The 23,665-nt window shown below is 41.2% G+C and overlaps 1 protein-coding gene across 1 annotated transcript in view; it reads right to left on the bottom strand.

Moving 5' to 3' along the window:
* Positions 1-23,665, bottom strand: part of LOC136625305 (Golgi pH regulator) — a 32,355-nt gene continuing 8,690 nt past the window's right edge. Inside the window, exons 9-15 of the mRNA XM_066599397.1 lie at positions 14,697-14,806; positions 10,599-10,687; positions 9,978-10,070; positions 7,898-7,993; positions 5,307-5,396; positions 4,290-4,355; positions 1-893 (exon numbers count right to left, since the gene is read on the bottom strand). Of these exons, the coding sequence (XP_066455494.1) occupies positions 687-893; positions 4,290-4,355; positions 5,307-5,396; positions 7,898-7,993; positions 9,978-10,070; positions 10,599-10,687; positions 14,697-14,806 (751 nt within the window). The 3' untranslated portion in view covers positions 1-686. The remainder of the gene's footprint in view (positions 894-4,289; positions 4,356-5,306; positions 5,397-7,897; positions 7,994-9,977; positions 10,071-10,598; positions 10,688-14,696; positions 14,807-23,665) is intronic.

Genomic DNA, 23,665 nt, shown 5'->3' on the forward strand with positions numbered 1-23,665 from the left:
TATAAAAAACAAAATATTTAATAAAATAGTGAGGGAAAAAAACAAGAATAATTTTTAAGTAACCCAGCATCTGATGGAGGAGGTAGCCATAAGATCATACTTTTCGTGCATGGATCTGAAGGACACATCACATAAAATTTCTCTAAGCCATTTATAATTTCTAATCTTTTCAAGGAAAGCTGGGTGCCAAGTAATATGGCTGCCATTACAGCTCTAATAAGTGTTGTCACTCAGCTTTCCCATGCTCCTGAATAACTAATCAATTTTGTCATGCTGTAATATATCCCAGCATCCTATGGGGCTTGCTTAGGATGATGGGAAAGCAAGTGGTTGTATCGCTTGCACCCAGCTTTCCAATGTGCATCAGTCTTCACTGTAGCTCTGGAATTCAATTCAGGAAGCTCAAGTTGACCACAGCTTTTAGTAGACATCTGCAGTGCAATTGAATTTCAATAATAATTATTTTCCTCGGAGATACAATGATTGAAGTGATTATTGTCCGTAAGTAAAAAAAAAAAAAAGAAAATCTGGTTGTGGCATGGAAGCCCCTCATCATTTGTCTCCAGTCGAGAGCTTCAGCAAGGTTCTTTCCTGTAGTCCATTAAGTCAAACCTTCCCAATCGTCCAGTAGGTTTATCCTGCCAGGAGATGCCACCATCCGCCTCTCCAAGTGGCTCACTCCATGATTACAAGGCCATGTGTTTCTCCGGGGCTTGCTTGTGTGCCAGGTAGAGGAAGAGGATGCTGGACAGGGCACTGACCAAAAAGATAACATCGAACCAACGGTGGTAAAAGTTGAACTGCAGTTCTCCCAGAACCTCGGTGATGATGGTGCGGTACTCCAGAGGCATGCTCATCCGGATCAGGAGCACCGAGGAGACGAAGTACATTCCCTAGAAAAATAGTAACATGGTACATTAGGCCAAAAAAAGATATATGTCCATCCAGTTCAGCCTATAACACCTCCCCACCCCCAGCCCCAATATGTAATTTTTGCTTTGTCTTTTTTTTCCTGCTATTGTAGCATACTCCTACCTAATCCTTACTTGTATAATTATATTCAGTGCTCCTCAGTCATTCCAGAAGAAGGCTGTATCCCCGAAACGCGCTATGTTGAAGAACCGGATATAATACTCATTGAAATATTTGTGCGAGTTGCGCCAATCAGGTCCACAATTTTTTCTTCCTCCTCCCAGTCTACATGCTATGCTCTATGTAGATGGTTGGCATTAGTGGACAGGTAGCACCTCGCTCTATGTCTTATAAGGAATATTAACCCTATAAGCTAAAGGAGCTCCACCCCTACCCCTTCCTGTCTTGGATCTCAGCCATGTGGCTGAGTATGGTACTGCGCACATTGCCTTGCAGAGCGCCATAAGGTAGCGCCTGTCACACCGATTGCAACAGATGTATCTGTGCAGCAGTTTTGGAGAAACTTGCATTTTAGTAGTAGCAGCCAGACACAGAACTAGTGCTGTATATTCATGAGCTGCAGGCCAGCCAACCCACCCCGCCCTCCAGCCAGTGATTGGCAGCTCTCTCTCTATTCACAGTATTACGTAGACAGCTGTCCATCATTGGCTGGCGGATGGGGTGGGTGTAGCTAGCCTGCAGCTCATGAATATCCAGGACTACTTTAAGTATTCCTCTATGCATTTGCTGCTACTGATAAAATATAAGTTACTCCAAAAGTACTGTACGGATCCACACAGCAGACATATCACTGCAATCAGTGTGACAGTCACTACCTTATACTATTCTCAGACAGGGGTGCAAAACATGCTGACAGTCGCTTTAACAAATAGGTTTTCAGTGATCGGAGGAAGGGTGGGGGAGTGTTGAATTACAAAAAACTTTATTAGGAGAAATAAAACCAACACAGTTTGTAATGAAAAATGTGAACGGTTTTCTTAGAAAAACAGATCAAACCGTATAGCACACAAAAATTTTAAAAACGTAAACGTATGCTTAAAATCCATGCGTTTTTACACTTTTTTTTTAATGTATGTTTCTTGCATACGTGAAAAGGTCATGAAAGTGCCAGACTGGACGGGCACTAACTAACTTTGCTGACTATACAGACAAAGTACATGACGGAGGAGCTGAGTGATGGAGCTGGAGTATATATCAGCAGCATTGTGGTAATCCCCAACAATCCAGCTGTACAGTATTGGTATTCCTTTATAGACCGCTATATTATCTGAATCCATCAATGTAAGCTGAATCTCCACCTAGTAATGCACTTTAATTTTCTGGTTCATCATTCTGTGCTGATTGTTACAATATGGAGTGGTTCATGGAAATGTAGCCCGCCTCCACTAATATTGTGACAGGAAGAACAGGAAGTTTCATTGATTTACCCAAATGTTACAATGCTGGAAATGGAACATGTTGGCTGATACTGCCTGCAGCTCTTTAACGGTGATGCTGCAGAGAGGGTTCGTAAGGTTTTCCTTGAGTTCATCCAAAGTATGCGGATTATTGGCGTATACTTTCTGCTTTAAATTTCTCCACAGTTAAAATCTATGGAACAGGGTGGCCATAACCCTTCTCAGTTTGCTCTGCTGTAATCCGTGCAAGAACCCGTGCAAGAGAGTCGTAGGAGGTGTGGCATGCTGTCCCATCTTGTTGGAAACAGCAGTGCATTCTTTCTTCTGGTGTTAGTTGGTCGTAAAACTGTTCAACCGTCCCTAAATAAACTGCAGTATTCACAGCTGATTTGAAGAAAATTGAGCCAACTATTTGTGTTCCTGACACTATGCACCAATTCTCAGGTCATGCATTGGTGTTTCAGAGTCAGGTGGAGATTTTCAGTAGACAAGTACCTCATATTCTGTGAATTTACATGACCTAATCAACTAAATTACGCTTCGCCCGTCATAAAGTAGAGCAATGGGTCCAAAAGTCCTCTAGCAATCAACGTCAACAGCCATGTACAGTAATTTAGCCTTGTTGAGCGCTTTCAGTCCCTGCACACATTATTCGGTATGGTTTCAGGGTCACAGATTTCAGAACTTGCCAAAACCTCATTCGTGATACACCAACTTGGTGGGACAGTCTCAGAGTTGATTTTCTAAGGTTATTTGCAATCAGCTTCTGAATTCATGGATGACTTCACATGTCCGGGCTGATGGAGGCCTCGGCTTCTTCACATTTGCGACATGGTTTTGTACTGGGACTTATCGGTAAAGGCTTCTTGTGTTTCCTTAATTGATCCACTTTGTACATAGCCTTCTAGAATAACTATTCGCAGGTCCGGGAAGGACACTATGAGAAGGGTTTACAAAAGCTGTCTGAAAAAAATATCTGTCTTTGTTGCCCATAACAGCCAATCCCAGCACAGCTTTAATTTCTTATGGTACAGCCTCCTCCAAAGACTGCTAGGATTAGAGGTGGGCTACTTTTCCATGGCCCTCTCTGTACTTTTATAATGGTTCCCCTGCAAAGGGAACCTGTCACATAAACTAAGTTATGGTGCTCATAAGGCAGGTTTCCCAGGAGCCTCCTCTGTATTTTTTTATAGTTTCGTCTCTTGGTGCCCATGCCGTCACCGCCAAAAATTGGTGCACAGACCGTGCAGTGGATTCAAAGCTGCAGGATGTGCATAAGTACTTCCATTGATCTTTATGAGAATGCACAGGCAAAGCCTGGTGCTTTGAGAGTTCACTGCTTGGTCCATGTGCCGACTTCCGAATGGCAGCATGGGCAGCGGTAGGCAGGTGAATATAAAAAATACCTCTCTGGGCTCTGAGATAAAATAGGTGATAAAAGATTGGTGGGGCTGTCACTACTGAGACCCCCACTGATTTCGAGAATGGGGGGGCCCCATCTCCTCCAAACTATGGACTTACTGCACACTGCACACCGCACGCACGCACGCACACGCGCACACGCACACACAGTGACATTGAGCATGAATGGAGCAGCGGACCAGCACGTGTGGTGCCATTCCATTCATCTTCAATGGCACTGCTGAAGATAGCAGAGTTTAACCATTTTAATCAGCCTCGTTGAATGGAGCAGAGCCGCACGCGTGGAGCCGCTGCCACATTCAATCTGTATGTCACTCTGAGGGGTGCAGTGAGGAGGAGAGGGGGACTCAGGAACCGGATTCTTGGTATCAGTGGGGTTCTCAGACATTACCTATGGATATGTGATGAAATTTTATTTTGGGAATATCTCTTTAAAATGTACTTGGTACCAAGTAGTAACAGAATTATGGGTGGAAATGCTGTGAAAGTTTCTGCAGGTTGCTATATGAAGGTACCGACTAACAGCAGTCTACTCACCATGATCTGTGCTAAGAGAAGAACAATCACGTTGGAGGATTTGCTGCTGGAGATGGCATAAAAGAACTAGAAAGAAAAATACGCCACATGAATTGAATCATCCTATTTACTGACATTAAAATACACAAAAACCTGCGCTAATTGTTTGGTTGGAAATGACCGACGCGCCTTGTACACTGAACGAGTCGGAACGAGAATCAATCGTTTGGTGATGACGTCACCAGACCGTTCACTCATGCAGCTTATTTTGAATCGTTCACTCCTCACTCAGTGTTTCACATTCCCCATGTGAAGAGTTTAACCACAATGACAAACGAACGAGCCAACGATGATTTTTATGCTGGCTGAAACTGAACAACGAATGAGAAGCGAACAATTTTCGCCATTGTTGGCTGCGTTTAGACTGAGCAATTATTGTTCGCTTCCACTCATTTGAGTGATAATTGTTCCGCCTAAACGCACCTTGACTCTACCATCTAGCCACATGAGGCGAGAGAGAGTCAAGAGTAGGCTTTATCAAGCGTCAGCACATCCTCCAATTCTGGCAGTACCCTGGGTTTCCAGCGTCCTGGAGTGTCTCTTGTTGGGGTTAGGGTGCTTCGACACGGAACGATTATCGTTTAAAAAAAATTGTTCAAACAAGCAAAAGTGAACGATAATCGTTTGGTCTAAACGCAGCCAAAAACCTATCAACATAATCGTTTATTTTTCTCTCATCGTCCATTTTACGTAGGCATAAAAATTATTGCTGACTCGTTCGCTTATCGTTCCGCTTAAATTCCGTTTGTTCAGTCCTTCATGTGAAAGACTGAACGAGTCAACGATGTATCTGCCAAATTAAAACAGGCCGCCCGAGCGAACTGACGTCATTCGCTCATTCAAAAGATAATCTTACAGATTCTGCCTTCTATCCTAACTACATGACCCCCTTCAGTGGGTTGCAGATATACCAGCTTGATATGTGACACTTGTATGCGAACAGTGCTGTCCACATGACAGTCCACCAAAGCGGTTTACCTTTGTCAGGGTGATGAGCAGTCCTCTGATGGAAGTGACGATGATGATGCCCACTAGGATGAAGGAGATGTGCTGGGACCAGAACTTGACCTGAACGGAGAAGAAAGACAGAAGTGGTGATTTTCTGCTGCATCCGTCTGGATACGATTTTGTGAAGGAACTTTAAGATCCTAATTAAAAGACGTTTTCTGCTTTTTTTTTTTAAATAAAGTTTATTGAAACGACAGCTGTATGTGCTTAAACCTGCAGTATAGCATAACGGAGATCTGAAGAGTTACTAGCGGACCTATACTGTCATGTAATGCTGCATTGGGGCTCCCGGTGTGGCGAGGCAAAGAAAAAACAAATTCTATGTAAAATGCTTTGCTTGTTCAAAAGTAATAAAAAATGATATGTCTAGTATTAAGGTAAACATAACAGCTCAAAAGAAGAACATTAAAATGGTATTTAACCCTTAGAATGAACTACATAAAAATGGAAAAATGAAAAAGGATGAAAAAATGTATGTTTATTTCTCCTCACCAACAGGAAATAGAAATCTCTCTGCGCTACAGGCATCCCAAATAGTTCCAAGCAAAAATGACAAAAGGTTATGGCTGTCAGAATGGGGACAGATGGAGAAAAAATGAAGAAAACAACAAACTGCCACATCCTGAATGTGAAAATAGGTCGGTCATTAATTGGTTAAAGAGACTGGCGGCTACTCTAAGCCCTATAAGCTAACGGACCTGAAATAGCTCATACATTCAGTCCAGAGATGGAAGCTTTATACACACATTATCAAAGAGCTTGGATACAAGATTTGATACGGGGGCCTGGAGGCTGTAGTACCCTGTTGTACCACCTCTAGCTTGGATACAGGATGTGATACAGGTTTTTATGGTATCCTGCGGCATTTTGGTCCATATTAGCTGTAACTGAACGTCCAGATCCTGCAAAACCATAGGCTGTCGAAATTGGTGTCCTAGATGGTTCCATACATGTTCTATTGGTGATAAAGCTAGTGACCGGGCAGCCACATTAGTATGACAATGTTATGGAGACATTCCTGTGACCCCCTTGTGCGTGCGGCTGAGCATTATCCTGCTGGAAGATGCCTCTTGGAAGCCGCCATGAGAGGAACACATGTGGCTGCAGGATGTCCCGAACATATCGCTGAGCTGTCATTGTCCCTCCTACCACTACTAGGGGTGACCGACTGTTGTATGCGAAGGCCCCCTAGACCATCACACCAGCAGGGGGCAGTGTGCCGCTCCACAGCAAAGGAGGGATTGAGGCGCTCACCCCGTGGTCTCCAGACATGGACATTGTCAGTGCCCAAACTTCAGTACATGTAATGGGCACCGTGAGACCAAATGTCCTTTAGCCAAGAGCCTGGAATTGGTTTCCACAGAAACAGGGGCGTAATGATGGTGCCACCTGTCTCTGGATGGCAGAAAATGAAACAATTGGAGCTGCTTATGCTTGTTGGACAATCAAAAAAATCCTCTTTACTAGTAATCTGTCGAGGGAGTTATCATGCATCCACTGGTTGCAACACCTAGCAGTCTGGTAAGAACAGCCCAAGTGGTAGCAATTCGTCAATACGACCATCTCACATTCCAATAATGCGCCCCTCTCAAACTCTGTCAACTGGGCGAAAGCTCTTGGATTGCATCATAGAGGCGTCTAGTGGTGAACAAGCTCTACACAAGCAGAAACAGAGGTCCACTGCACACAAGGAGCCTCTGAGAGCCCTTTTATAGGCCAATGGTGACGAGACCGTTCATCTAATTGCGCAACTCTCATTTGCATATCTACCTGAGATGTAACTGAATGACAGGTTTTGCAGCAAAAAAACCAACTCCTTCTAGATGCTTGTTTTTTTTTTTCTTTTTGACAAAGAGCATACGTACCTTCCCTGCCGTCAGCTGTCAAACCCGCTACTGAATGCATTGAGCAAACTACACAGGTGGGCGCAAAGACGTCCTCTCATGCACAAGACCAAGTAGTCTGCTGGAAGCAGTCAGTGACAGGTTTGACAGCTGATAATGAGGGGACAGCAGGGAAGTTAAGTATAAAGACGCATTTACACACAAAGATGATCGCTTAAAAGATGGCTTTAGAGCAACCATTTTGCATAATCAGCTAATTGGCACTAATGCCTATTAGTACTATGTGAGCCTCCGGGAGCTGTAGTCAGAGAACAGACCATCCATCCCGCTGTTCTCTGAATAAATTTCCTTAGTTCTACCACGGGTCTGACAGCTGAGACAATGAAATCAGCGCTCTCCGGGCAGAACACAGCGTGCGGTGCTTCTTATCAGCTCTTCTGCTAACCGATGGATTTCATGCCAAACTGAAATTCATCGTTTGGCAGAAAAGTGAAAGATGGGCACATTTACACACAATTATCGCTCAAAAGATGGCTTTGGAGCGAATTTTGAGCGATAATCGTTGTCTAAATGGGCCTTGAAACCTACATCCCTGGCCTCAGCGGGTCAGCTACTTCCAGTCCAAAGGTTTAGCTTATAATAAGGCTCAAAGTAGCAGACAGATCTGAATAAACAGATTTCTCTATAGCAGCTTGTATAGACTTAGTTCATCCTTACATCAAACTGTATGCCCAGGTAATTCACGGTGATCTCAATCCCTCTAGTGACCGGGTCCGTCTTTCCAACTCTATCAAAGACAATGTTGATTGTGGCCTGGAAATAAATATAAGGGGGAAACGAATTACATCTATTCTGCAGATGATTTATAGAAGGTTCAGTAATCATGTCAAAGTCTCAGAGCCGAGAGCCTCTGAGCTAAGACCACTTACAGGGATATCATGTGTACAGGGGTGTTTGGGAGGAGGGGGCAATACATGCACCCAGTGCACTGACCTCATCAATACGAGAGTACAATAATATAAATCAGGAAAGCGCTCCTCCGGTGTGGATAAAATAAAATAAGTGAAAAAAGTGAATATGTACTCACCCGGTGTCAAGTGGAGTCTAACATATGAACTCCAACACCTCCATATCCACGAAAACCTGTAGTATAAAGGTGTGCTGGTTCCTGAATTCCTGGTGTGTCCTTATATCCTGACGGGCTTTGGCAGAAGAGCAAGCAGGATCTCTGTGTCTCACCATAAGGTGGGACCCACTGCTGAAGATTTTCAAAGTGTACAAAAGGAAAAAATGATCCCGCGCTCCTAGGGCAATTTCAATCCAGGAAAAAGGATAGTGCCACAAGCTGAACAACCTAATCTTTTAATAAAACGTGCAACGCGTTTCGTCAAATAACAGACTTTCTGAAGCACAAGCGAAAGTCTGTGCTTGAGAAAGTCTGCTATTTGACGAAACGCGTTGCACGTTTTATTAACCCTTTCCAATCCACTGTCTGACCTCTGAAGACATTATGATTTAAGGCTGTACAGCTCCGATGTTGGTAGACATCCGTCGGGGTTCTCTTACTGTATATTGCCAGCCTCTCTGCTGTCGGAGCCTATCCAACGAGTTACCTCATGCAGTACTGGCTTTAGCCAGCAGATAGCGCCATTGTTAACGGCAGAAAAAGAGTAAGCCCCCTAGGAAAACCAGGATACAATTTGGATTGGAAAGGGTTAAAAGACTAGGTTGTTTAGCTTGTGGCACTATCCTTTTTCCTGGATTGAAATTGCCCTAGGAGCGCGGGATCATTTTTTCCCTTTTGTACACTTTGAAAATCTTACCAATAAGAGGATAGTTACTTGCAACTTAGGACCTTTTGGGTTTAACCTCTCAATGCCTGGTGCAGGGCTGAGGGCCTGTTGAGTTTAACCTCTCAATGCCTGGTGCAGGGCTGAGGGCCTGTTGGGTTTCTTGAACCTCTTAATGCCACAGGACGTAAGCTTACATCCTGTAGATAATCCACAGAAGTGAGCCTGCGCCATCCTGTAGTGGGAGCTGGCTGTGACTGACAGCCGGCCTCCTGCTGCAACAGTGGGGGATCGGTGAGAGCACTGATCCCTGCTGTTAACCTCTCACGTGCCGTGATTAATGTAGATTAATATGATCGCTATTGTAAGCCATAAAGCACTGCAGTATAGAAGTACCATCATAGCTTTTCTGGTTCAAGTCCTCTACAGGGGACATAAAAAAATGTAAAAAGACAAAAAAGCACATTAAAAAGAGTAATAAATAAAACCCTATTTTGCACTCTTTATATAAAAATTTTTTTTAAAAAAAAACAAAACACATATTTGGTATCATTGTATCTGTAACGACCTGCTGTGCAATATATTGAATGCATTATTTAACCTGCATGGCAAAAACTAAAAAACGCAAACTAAAAGATGGAACCAAAATGCTTATTTTGTTCATTTTGTCTCCCCAAAAAAGCTCAGTTTCAGAAGATTGCGCACGCACTCCCATAGAGATGAATGGGTAATTCACACGCACAGCCTACCGGATAGAGTCATACTGGCTGTGCATGGGCTGATTTTGTCATAGACACAGCTAGCTGGACTCCCATCACCTAAACTAGAAGCACCATAGCTTAAGGTTTACGGTGCTTATAGTTAATGTCAAACTCCCTTTAATTTCTATAAGGGTCCTGAGAAGCTGACAGAAGCCATAGATCAATTTAGTTTTACACACTACTAAGTTGGCGCTATACAAATAAAGATTATTAATATTTTATACACTAAAGTACAATTTTTCTTACCATAAAAATTTTCCACACGCAGTAAATGGAGAAAAAGTAGCCCAAGAAATTGAAGTATTTTCCCTGGAAGGTCTTGGAGTATTCGATGCGCTCCTGCAGTGGGGGGAGAACAGACATGAATACAGAGAATACTGAAGGGGATACTGTTTATTCAACCAAACATAGCAGCACATATATTGCTGACCGTCTTCTCCAATCACATCCCAAGCTGCACTCAAATTCCTTATAAACTACTAGGAATGTTAATGCAGCGCTGGGTGTTATTGAAGTGCAAGACTGACCTAAACCAACACCAGTATAAGTAACCCAAATCACTAACAGTACATCTCTGGACACGTCCTTGGGGTGCTTTTGCACTGGTAGATTTCCTGTCCAAACAAGGACCAATCGACAATGTTACTAGTTGATCGGCGCTTGTTTAAAGAGCCTTTTACAAGAACTGATGCAAACTGTATGGGTACAAATGATCATTGACGCAATCGTTCAGGCCCCATACTGTTTGCACATTCTCAGCAGCACATTCCCGTTTACATGGCAAGATGTGCTGCCGACAATATATTGGTCCATATAAAAGATGCGATCAGCTGACAATTGAGGATCGCCCTCTGTAGGCAATCTTACCCTAGTGGCATGAAGGTCTGCGGTCTCCAGAAACAGCTGACGACTCAGTTCTTCCAGAGCATCCACCTCCTGCTGGATCTGAGACAGGTCTGATAGGAGTGAAGGAAAGTGACAGCAGATCCGCCCCACTCTCATAGCAAAAACCTAAAAATCACTGTATCTATTGCTTCACATATACTTATGCATTTCATGTTCTTGTTTCTGTAGCATCTTAACTCACTTAGTATCTCACATTAATAGAATTGTCAAAATATTCACACTTAAAATACATTGCACTTTCTCCATCATTCTGCACTCAATACTCCATAATAAAGTGAAAACAGGTTAAAAATCTATTGTATATTTAAAAAAAAAACAAAAAACAAACAAACAAACAAAAAAAAAAAAGCAGAATGGAAAAACTAAAATTTTGCATTGATATAAGTATTCACACCCTTTTTTATGGCACTTGAAATTCAGCTCCGGGGGCCTCCTACTTCTCTTGATCATCTTTGAGATCTTTCTACATATTGATTGGAGTCACCTGCAGTAAATTCAGTTGATTTGACAGATTTTTAAAAGACACACTCCAGGTCTTTATAAAGTCTCACAGCTCACAATGCATATCAGAGCCAACACTAAGCCATGAGGAGGAGAGAACTGCCTGCAGAGCTCAGACACAGGATTGTGTGGAGGGACAGATCTGGTGGAGGCTAAACAATATCTGCTGCACTGGAAGTTCCCAAAAGCACAGCAGCCTCAGTCATTCTTTAATGTAAGAAGTTTGGAACACCCAGGACTCTTCCTAGAGCTTGCCAACCCGACAAACCAAGTAATCGAGTGAGAAGAGCCTTAGTAAGAAAGGTGACCGAGAACCCAATGGTCACTCTGGCTGAGCGCCAAAGATTCTATGTGCAGATGGGAGAAACTTCCAGAAGGTCAACTATCACTGCAGCCTCCACCAATCTGGACTTTATGGCAGAGTGATCAGAAAGAAGCCTCAACAGTAAAAGACTCATGGAGCTCTACCTGGAGATTGCCAAAAACTACCTAAAGGGTTCTCAGACTGTGAGGAATAGGATTCTCTGGTCTGATGAAACCAAGATAGAACTTTTTGGCCTCAATTCTAGAGATGCGCGAGCACGCTCGGTAAGAGCAGGGGGGGGGGGGGGGGGGAGTGTGTGTAGCAGAGAGGAAGGGGGGGGGGGAGATCTCTCACTCTCCCCCCCCCCCCCCCAGCACGCTCGCTCATCTCTACTCAATTCTAATAGTCAAGTCTGGAGGAAACCGGTCACTGCTCATCTCCTGTCCTATACCATCCCTACAGTGAAGCCTGGCGGTGGCATCATAATGGGGGGGGAAGAATCCAGGTGTGCAAACCTTGTGGCATCAGACCCAAGATCGTTGCCAAAGGTGCTTCAACTGAGTACAGGGAGTGAATACTCATGTCAATGCAAAATGGTAATTTTTCATAAAAAAAAAAATTACAAAAGATTTTTACCATTCTGTTGTCAGTTATTACGGGGTATTGAGTGCAGAATGTTGGGGTGAGACCTGAGTTTCTTTTAATTTGCACAAGACCACAACATAACAAAATGTAAAAAAGGTAAAATGTTCTCAAGGCTCTCCGAATGCAGTGTATACAGCTTCACCTATTAACGGCAACACCTCGGTAATCATGTAGGATCAGGAACTCCCTAACACATGATTACTTGGGTTGCTCCCACTCTTAAATAAAGTGATTTGAGTAGTAGATATATGTGAAGGAATTGCCAAACCTACAATTCCATAATACTGTGTATTAAAAGGGCTGTCAGGGGAAACAAAAGTTATTTTAATGTTGCTCAAGCCAAAAGTAATTACACTTACTAATATACTGTCATTATTATGTGTTGATATCAACAGCAGTCAAAACTCCCGCTACTTCTATCTCTGCATTTGCTCTGACACAGGAAAGTGCTTCTTCCAGATTTCCTGCCTCAGTGACTTACATGAAAGAGATCAGCTGTCAGACTTATTGCAAAAGCTACGCCAGACTGTCTCTGAATTTTCCATGACAGAGAAGGGGGCGGACTTAGCTACGGAGTTCCATCCTGTATTATATTCCAGAGCTGCACTCACTATTCTGCTGGTGGGGTCACTGTGTACATACATTACATTACATTACTTATCCTGTACTGATCCTACTGAGTTCCATCCTGTATTATACTCCAGAGCTGCACTCACTATTCTGCTGGTGGAGTCACTGTGTATATACATCACATTACTTATCCTGTACTGACCCTGAGTTACATCTTGTATTATACTGCAGAGCTGCACTCACTATTCTGCTGGTGGAGTCACTGTGCATACATTACATTACTTATCCTGTACTGATCCTGAGTTACATACTGTATTATACTACAGAGCTGCACTCACTATTCTTCTGCTGGAGTCACTGTATACATACATTACTTATCCTGTACTGATCCTGAGTTACATCCTGTATTATACTCCAGAGCTGCACTCACTATTCTGCTGGTGGGGTCACTGTGTACATACATTACATTACTTACCCTGTACTGATCCTGAGTTACATCCTGTATTATACGCCAGAGCTGCACTCACTATTCTGCTGGTGGGGTCACTTTGTACATACATTACATTACTTATCCTGTATTGTTACTGAGTTAAATCCTGTATTATACTCCAGAGCTGCACTCACTATTCTGCTGGTGGAGTCACTGTGTACATATATTACATTACTTACCCTGTACTGATCCTGAGTTACATCCTGTATTATACTCCAGAGCTGCACTCACTATTCTTCTGGTGGAGTCACTGTGTACATACATTACTTATCCTGTACTGATCCTGAGTTAAATCTTGTATTATATTCCAGAGCTGCACTCACTATTCTGCTGGTGGAGTCACTGTGTACATACATTACTTATCCTGTACTGATCCTGAGTTACATACTGTATTATACTACAGAGCTGCACTCACTATTCTTCTGCTGGAGTCACTGTATACATACATTACTTATCCTGTACTGATCCTGAGTTACATCCTGTATTATACTCCAGAGCTGCACTCACTATTCTTCTGGTGGAGTCACTGTGTACATACATTACTTATCCTGTACTGATCCTGAGTTAAATCTTGTATTATATTCCAGAGCTGCACTCACTATTCTGCTGGTGGAGTCACTGTGTACATACATTACTTATCCTGTACTGATCCTGAGTTACATACTGTATTATACTACAGAGCTGCACTCACTATTCTTCTGCTGGAGTCACTGTATACATACATTACTTATCCTGTACTGATCCTGAGTTACATCCTGTATTATACTCCAGAGCTGCACTCACTATTCTGCTGGTGGAGTCACTGTGTATATACATCACATTACTTATCCTGTACTGACCCTGAGTTACATCCTGCATTATACTCCAGAGCTGCACTCACTATTCTGCTGGTGGGGTCACTTTGTACATACATTACATTACTTATCCTGTACTGTTACTGAGTTAAATCCTGTATTATACTCCAGAGCTGCACTCACTATTCTGCTGGTGGAGTCACTGTGTACATATATTACATTACTTACCCTGTACTGATCCTGAGTTACATCCTGTATTATACTCCAGAGCTGCACTCACTATTCTTCTGGTGGAGTCACTGTGTATATACACATCACATTACTTATCCTGTACTGATCCTGAGTTACATCCTGTATTATACTCCAGAGCTGCACTCACTATTCTTCTGGTGGAGTCACTGTGTACATACATTACTTATCCTGTACTGATCCTGAGTTAAATCTTGTATTATATTCCAGAGCTGCACTCACTATTCTACTGGTGGAGTCACTGTGTATATACACAGTGACTGTACCAGCAGAATAGTGAGTGCAGTTTTGTAGTATAATACAGGACGATACTCAGGATCAGTACAGGATAAGTAATGTATGTACACTGTGACTCTGCCAGCAGAATAGTGAGTGCAGCTCTGCAGTTTAATACCGGATGTAAGGCAGGATAAGTAATGTAACGTATGTACATAGTATATGATATTTCTACATTATATTAGCTACATATTAGTTGTGACAGTGTTCTCAGAGATTACAAAAGATACTTTCACTGCCGGGAGCAGATGACGTCACGCTCTTGATCATTCCCCAGAATCCAGTTGGCCGGTTGTGCACTTCTCCTCGCTGGAACATATTCCTCCGCACCATGGCTATCCTGCAGGCAATCACCAGCAATCGTTAGGAGAGGAGTAATTATATACTATATAATCCTGCGGCTCCATCATCTAATAATGGAACATTCCCACTTGGAGGGGCACCGATTCAAATAACAACTATATGTCTGGGAATTGCTATTTAAGCAGTTATTGAATACATACCTGCAGGTTTGACAAGGGAGACTGAACAGAATAACCAATATTCTTACTGAGCTAAATGGGTAACGACAATTGCCCTAAGAATTGCGCAGTTTCCATCTATATGGTGTGAACACAATTTTGTAAAATCCGGGTAACTACAATGTAACATCTGGCGCCGCGTCATTTTACCAAACCACAGAAAAATAGAAAAGTGTCGTCTTCCATCATCAAAACCGTTTAAGGCCTGAATGCACTGCTGTCATGGCTTCCGTTCTTGATGATGTATCCTACTGACTAATTAGGAGGTCTGTCAGGTTTCCGTTGGACAGAAAGGGCCAGCGCCAGCAATATTGTGCTCACCCAGAAGTGAATCTCAAGGCTACTTGGGGGGAGAACTATCAAAACTGGGGCAAAATAAAAGTAGAGCAGCTGCCCTGACCAATCAGATCACTGCTTTCACTTTCCAAAAGGTCTTCGGAAACATCAACGCTGGAATCTGATTGGTCGCTGTGGGCAACTTCTTCATTTTTTGTGTGCCAGATTTGATAAATCTACCGCAGAGCACGAAGCAAAAAAAATGAAATGCTTTGCTTGCCCCCACACATAGTGATAGGCAATGGGATTAAAGGGGTTTTCCAGGATTTAACCATTGATGATCTACCCTCAGCTCTATCCGCATTGCAGCGACCGCAGTCAGTAATGCAGGCGCAGCTCCCACTGAACTAAATGCAATACCAACATGGGCAGCTGCAATAGGGACATAGTTGTCAATTTAGGGCCATGCCTTTTTAGCTTTCTTGGCTGTATATGTTTTTCAGTCGCTCTAGGTGACAAGTAGTAAGGCCACCGCTACAACTTTTACAGTGCTCGTCACCCGGACCAACTGAAGCTCGGCTGAAATATGCCAAATTGTTCACTGATAGTCATATCACTGCATAGTGAGGCAGGGGACAGGGAAAAAGTGGCGATGGCAGCTGTACTGGTCATCACCCAACTTTCTAAGGAACAGATAGGACTAAAAAAAAGGCCGATAGTATTAGGACAGGTCATCCCGTGAGAAAAGGGAACTAAGAATTAGCACTGCTGCCATAATAACAATGTGAGTGTACATTAGGGAGCAGATACACAGAAGGAAGTAGATGACGGGGACTAGTATTAATGATGTTAGCTGTAGATTAGGAAATCATTAATTCCACTAGTTTATGGCATTCAGGACAACAGAGGGGAATAAATACTATTATTAATGACAAAATTGGCTGGAAGCCATAATCATTTTAGAATTATCTTAACCCCTTCCCCCGACTCCACAATCCCTGGAATGACTACAATAGAAGGGCAGGATGATGTCACAGCTCTTATAGGTCACAGAACGAAACTTGCATGCTACATTTTCCTGCGGTTCCCGCACGGACGCCTTTCAATAAAGTCAATGGAAACCGTCCAATCAGCGGCCCATCCGTAATTGACATTGTGGATATGTCACAGATTACGCGGGAAAAGCAGGAGTTTAAAAACAAAAATCTGTACTGCGCATGTCCGACGGCGAGCCGTGCCGACCATCTGCAGTAGAGATTCCAGATTCAGAAAGCAGGTACGTGCTACCGCCAGAGCCGGATTCTGTATGCGGACTCTGGCTCTGCCACGTGCATACGGGCTTAGAGCGGTTTTCCCACTAATGGCACTTATCCCCTACCCTCAGGATAGGTCATCAATAGCTGATCGGCAAGGGGCTACCGCTTAGGATCCATACCAAACAGCTGTTTGAAGGTGCTGTGGCACTTGCGTGAGCAACACGGCCACTTCTCAGGCATGTGAGGCCATGTTCATCATTCAACTGAATGAGACTGAGCTGCAATACCAGGCACAGCCTCTATACAATGTACAGCACTGTGCCTGGTATGGACAGAAGCAGTCGCTGTGCTCACCCAAGCGTTTGGCAAGCATCCTAAGTGGTGGAACTTAACCGACCAACTATTGTTGACCTATTCTAAGGACAGACCATCAATAGTAAAAGTCCAGGAAAAGCCCTTTAAAAAAGGTTTTCCCACTAAGGCATTTATCCCCTATTCTTTGATACCCAGTAACCCTGAGAATGATGCACCCCAAATGCCCCATGTAAATGAAGTGGTGATGCACATTCGTAACCACGTCTCCATTCACTTCTATAGAATGAAGGGAGATTGCCCACATACGGCATTCGGGTTGCGCCATTCTCGGGATTAGATTGCTTAGAGATCACTGGGTATTAATGAGCTGTGCTGTCCACGGTATTCCCATCGCTCACGTCAGGGAATGAAAATAATGTAATATGTTCCATCAAACATAGTAAGGCCGCCTGTCCACGGGCGTAGCATTTTCGGGCAGCGGATTTCCACCACCAGAGAACGCTTATGTCACCACGATGAACCCATCATTTATGATCGGAAAATAGCGACCAAATCACGGCATGCCGCAATTTATACGCGTGCGGAAAATCACAGCGATTATCCACTTGTGTACATCGGGCTGCGCTTCCCATACTAATCCTATGGAAAGCGTTCATTGCGTTACCCGCCGCAGATAAGGCAAGGATATATCACCAGTGGACTGGGGGCCTAAGCCTGCTTGCTGGCAGTTTCCTGGTATCAACATCACATGCAGTAAAAACAAACTGAGTAAGGAATTAAATATAACATGTGATATATGTTAAAGGGCCAGAAGCCGGTACACAAGGTGCCTGTAAGGACAGCGATCAGATATCTGCAAACAGACTAATCTGCGGAGATTGTGGACAAGGTTTTACAACAGAAAACATTCAGATTGCAGAAAACGGATATTGATTTTTAGTAAGTGGGTGGAGCGTGCGCCGCTATCACACATATGTAGATAATCCTTGTAAATGGCTGCAAAAGGACAAAAAAATCGTCGACTTAGTTCTAAAGGAAGCCATTAAAAACCTTCTCCCAGTTCCCAGCGGAGCCGTGTCTTAGGTGCATTCAGCTAAAACGGCCTTATACACTGCATACAGTGCAGAGCGGACAGAAGAGGATGCAGGTGACCCCGCGGCACGGAGATAGCGGTATCTGAAGTATCAAAGTCTTCCCAAGGCTGGCCGATAGACATTCACAGAGACTCCGCACACAACTGCACACATCAGCACTTCAGGCTAATGGGACAAAAAGGCCACAAACTACAGACTTCCCTCTAAGGCCGACTGCACAGAAACGGGAGCCCGCAGCGGAATACGACCCTCTGCTCGGCCGGCATCCGTGCGTACCTGTAAGATCTCTACTGCGGCTGGACCGTACGGCTCGCCGTCAGACATGCGCAGTAGTTTTTTTTTGTTTTTTTTTAAATCCCAGCTTTTCCCGCGCAAGAATGAAACATGCTGTGATTTTTCCATCGCTTGTGTGCAGGAAGAAATGCTTTTCTATAGGATGGTATAAACGGTATCTGCTGCGGATCCGGAGTACAGACGCCGACCGCGGATTTCGCAATGCAAACCTGTTTGTGTGCAGGAGGCCTAAGAGAAAAAAGTAGTGAGCAGTATTGTAACAGTTATATTCTTGTACATAGGGGGCAGTATTATAGTAGTAATATTCTTGTACATAGGGGGCAGTATTATAGTAGTTATATTCTTGTACATAGCAGCAGTATTATAGTAGTTATATTCTTGTACATAGGGGGCAGTATTATAGTAGTTATATTCTTGTACATAGGGGGCGGTATTATAGTAGTTATATTCTTGTACATAGGGGGCGGTACTATAGTAGTTATATTCTTGTACATAGGGGGCGGTATTATAGTAGTTATATTCTTGTACATAGGGGGCAGTACTATAGTAGTTATATTCTTGTACATAGGGGGCAGTATTATAGTAGTTATATTCTTGTACATAGGAGGCAGTATTATAGTAGTTATATTCTTGTACATAGGGGGCAGTATTATAGTAGTTATATTCTTGTACATAGGGGGCAGTATTATAGTAGTTATATTCTTGTACATAGGGGACAGTATTATAGTAGTTATATTCTTGTACATAGGGGGCAGTATTATAGTAGTTATATTCTTGTACATAGGGGGCAGTATTATAGTAGTTATATTCTTGTACATAGGGGGCAGTATTATAGTAGTTATATTCTTGTACATAGGGGGCAGTATTATAGTAGTTATATTCTTGTACATAGGGGGCAGTATTATAGTAGTTATATTCTTGTACATAGGAGCAGTATTATAGTAGTTATATTCTTGTACATAGGGGCAGTATTATAGTAGTTATATTCTTGTACATAGGGGCAGTATTATAGTAGTTCTAATCTTGTACATAGGGGCAGTATTATAGTAGTTCTATTCTTGTACATAGGGGGCAGTATAATAGTAGTGATATTCTTGTACATAGGTGGCAGTATTATAGTAGTTATATTCTTGTACATAGGTGGCAGTATTATAGTAGTTATATTCTTGTACATAGGTGGCAGTATTATAGTAGTTATATTCTTGTACATAGGGGGCAGTATTATAGTAGTTATATTCTTGTACATGGGGGGCAGTATTATAGTAGTTATATTCTTATACATACAGAGCAGTATTATAGTAGTTATATTCTTATACATACGGAGCAGTATTATAGTAGTTATATTCTTGTACATAGGGGGCAGTATTATAGTAGTTATATTCTTGTACATAGGGGCAGTATTATAGTAGTTATATGCTTGTACATAGGGGGCAGTATTATAGTAGTTATATGCTTGTACATAGGGGGCAGTATTATAGTAGTTATATTCTTGTACATAGGAGGCAGTATTATAGTAGTTATATCCTTGTACATAGTGGGCAGTATTATAGTAGTTCTATTCTTTTACATAGGGGGCAGTACTATAGTAGTTATATTCATGTACATAGAGGGCAGTATTATAGTAGTTATATTCTTGTACATAGAGGGCAGTATTATAGTAGTTATATTCCTGTAGATAGGGGGCAGTATTATAGTAGTTATATTCCTGTAGATAGGGGGCAGTATTATAGTAGTTATATTCTTGTACATAGAGGGCAGTATTATAGTAGTTATATCCTTGTACATAGGGGGCAGTATTATAGTAGTTATATTCTTATACATAGGGGGCAGTATTATAGTAGTTATATTCTTGTACATAGGAGCAGTATTATAGTAGTTATATTCTTGTACATAGGGGGCAGTACTATAGTAGTTATATTCTTGTACATAGGGGGCAGTATTATAGTAGTTATATTCTTGTACATAGGGGGCAGTATTATAGTAGTTATATTCTTGTACATAGGGGGCAGTACTATAGTAGTTATATTCTTGTGCATAGGGGCAGTATTATAGTAGTTATATTCTTGTACATAGGGGGCAGTATTATAGTAGTTATATTCTTGTACATAGGGGCAGTATTATAGTAGTTATATTCTTGTACATAGGGGCAGTATTATAGTAGTTATATTCTTGTGCATAGGGGCAGTATTATAGTAGTTATATTCTTGTACATAGGGGCAGTATTATAGTAGTTATATTCTTGTACATAGGGGCAGTATTATAGTAGTTATATCCTTGTACATAGTGGGCAGTATTATAGTAGTTCTATTCTTGTACATAGGGGGCAGTATAATAGTAGTTATATTCTTGTACATAGGGGGCAGTATTATAGTAGTTCTATTCTTGTACACAGGGGGCAGTATTATAGTAGTTATATTCTTGTACATAGGGGGCAGTATTATAGTAGTTATATTCTTGTACATAGGGGGCAGTATTATAGTAGTTATATTCTTGTACATAGGGGCATATTATAGTAGTTATATTCTTGTACATAGGGGCATATTATAGTAGTTATATTCTTGTACATAGGGGCATATTATAGTAGTTATATTCTTATACATAGGGGCATATTATAGTAGTTATATTCTTGTACATAGGGGGCAGTACTATAGTAGTTATATTCTTGTACATAGGGGCAGTATTATAGTAGTTATATTCTTGTACATAGGGGGCAGTATTATAGTAGTTATATTCTTGTACATAGGGGGCAGTATTATAGTAGTTATATTCTTGTACATAGGGGCAGTATTATAGTAGTTATATCCTTGTACATAGTGGGCAGTATTATAGTAGTTCTATTCTTGTACATAGGGGGCAGTATAATAGTAGTTATATTCTTGTACATAGGGGGCAGTATTATAGTAGTGATATTCTTGTACATAGGGGGCAGTATTATAGTAGTTATATCCTTGTACATAGTGGGCAGTATTATAGTAGTTCTATTCTTGTACATAGGGGGCAGTATAATAGTAGTTATATTCTTATACATACAGAGCAGTATTATAGTAGTTATATTCTTGTACATAGGGGGCAGTATTATAGTAGTTATATTCTTGTACATAGGGGGCAGTACTATAGTAGTTATATTCTTGTGCATAGGGGCAGTATTATAGTAGTTATATTCTTGTACATAGGGGGCAGTATTATAGTAGTTATATTCTTGTACATAGGGGCAGTATTATAGTAGTTATATTCTTGTGCATAGGGGCAGTATTATAGTAGTTATATTCTTGTACATAGGGGCAGTATTATAGTAGTTATATTCTTGTACATAGGAGCAGTATTATAGTAGGTATATTCTTGCACATAGGGAGCAGTATTATAGTAATTATATTCTTGTACACAGGGGGCAGTATTATAGTAGTTATATTCTTGTACATAGGGGGCAGTATTATAGTAGTTATATTCTTGTACATAGGGGGCAGTATTATAGTAGTTATATTCTTGAACATAGGGGCATATTATAGTAGTTATATTCTTGTACATAGGGGCATATTATAGTAGTTATATTCTTGTACATTGGGGCATATTATAGTAGTTATATTCTTGTACATAGGGGGCAGTACTATAGTAGTTATATTCTTGTACATAGGGGCAGTATAATAGTAGTTATATTCTTGTACATAGGGGCAGTATTATAGTAGTTATATCCTTGTACATAGTGGGCAGTATTATAGTAGTTCTATTCTTGTACATAGGGGGCAGTATAATAGTAGTGATATTCTTGTACATAGGGGGCAGTATTATAGTAGTTATATTCTTGTACATAGGGGGCAGTATTATAGTAGGTATATTCTTATACATACAGAGCAGTATTATAGTAGTTATATTCTTGTACATAGGGGGCAGTATTATAGTAGTTATATTCTTGTACATAGGGGGCAGTACTATAGTAGTTATATTCTTGTACATAGGGGGCAGTACTATAGTAGTTATATTCATGTACATAGAGGGCAGTATTATAGTAGTTATATTCATGTACATAGAGGGCAGTATTATAGTAGTTATATTCTTGTACATAGAGGGCAGTATTATAGTAGTTATATTCCTGTAGATAGGGGGCAGTATTATAGTAGTTATATTCTTGTACATAGAGGGCAGTATTATAGTAGTTATATCCTTGTACATAGGGGGCAGTATTATAGTAGTTATATTCTTGTACATAGGAGGCAGTATTATAGTAGTTATATCCTTGTACATAGGAGGCAGTATTATAGTAGTTATATCCTTGTACATAGGAGCAGTATTATAGTAGTTATATTCTTGTACATAGGAGGCAGTATTATAGTAGTTATATTCTTGTGCATAGGGGGCAGTATTATAGTAGTTATATTCTTGTACATAGGAGCAGTATTATAGTAGTTATATTCTTGTACATAGGGGGCATATTATAGTAGTTATATTCTTGTACATAGGGGCATATTATAGTAGTTATATTCTTGTACATAGGGGCATATTATAGTAGTTATATTCTTGTACATAGGGGGCAGTACTATAGTAGTTATATTCTTGTACATAGGGAGGCAGTATTATAGTAGTTATATTCTTGTACATAGGAGGCAGTATTATAGTAGTTATATTCTTGTACATAGGGGGCAGTACTATAGTAGTTATATTCTTGTACATAGGGGGCAGTATTATAGTAGTTATATTCTTGTACATAGGAGGCAGTATTATAGTAGTTATATTCTTGTACATAGGGGGCAGTATTATAGTAGTTATATTCTTGTACATAGGGGGCAGTATTATAGTAGTGATATTCTTGTACATAGGGGGCAGTATTATAGTAGTTATATTCTTGTACATAGGACAGTATTATAGTAGTTATATTCTTGTACATAGGATACAGTATTATAGTAGTTATATTCTTGTACATAGGAGGCCGTATTATAGTAGTTATATTCTTGTACATATGGGTAGTATTATAGTGGTTATATTCTTGTACACAGGGGGAAGAATTATAGTAGTTATATTCTTGTACATAGGTGGCAGTATTATGGTAGTTATATTCTTGTACATAGGGGGCAGTATTATAGTAGTTATATTCTTGTACATAGGTGGCAGTATTATGGTAGGTATAGGTCTATGGTAAACACCATTATAATACTTGATGCATTGTTAGGCAAGCCAATGCATGAATGGACTTCGAAAACACAACCACTTTGGTAAAGCTCAAAGCATTTCCAACTACTTCCTCTTCCTTGCAGGTTATGCAATGAACATTAGTCAGTAGGTCTTAAAAGAAACAGAGAAGAAAGCGGTCTTCAAAATTCTGGTCTTGACAATTTAATTTAAGAATTATTAGTAATGTTATTGTTGATAGTAATTGAAAATCTTGTTCAATAAAGGCTGGAAAGTCCTATATATGAGCAGCATCCAGGGGTATTCTTTAAAAATTCAACTT

The sequence above is a fragment of the Eleutherodactylus coqui genome, chromosome 4, assembly GCF_035609145.1.
Source record: "Eleutherodactylus coqui strain aEleCoq1 chromosome 4, aEleCoq1.hap1, whole genome shotgun sequence".
Lineage (NCBI taxonomy): Eukaryota > Metazoa > Chordata > Amphibia > Anura > Eleutherodactylidae > Eleutherodactylus > Eleutherodactylus coqui.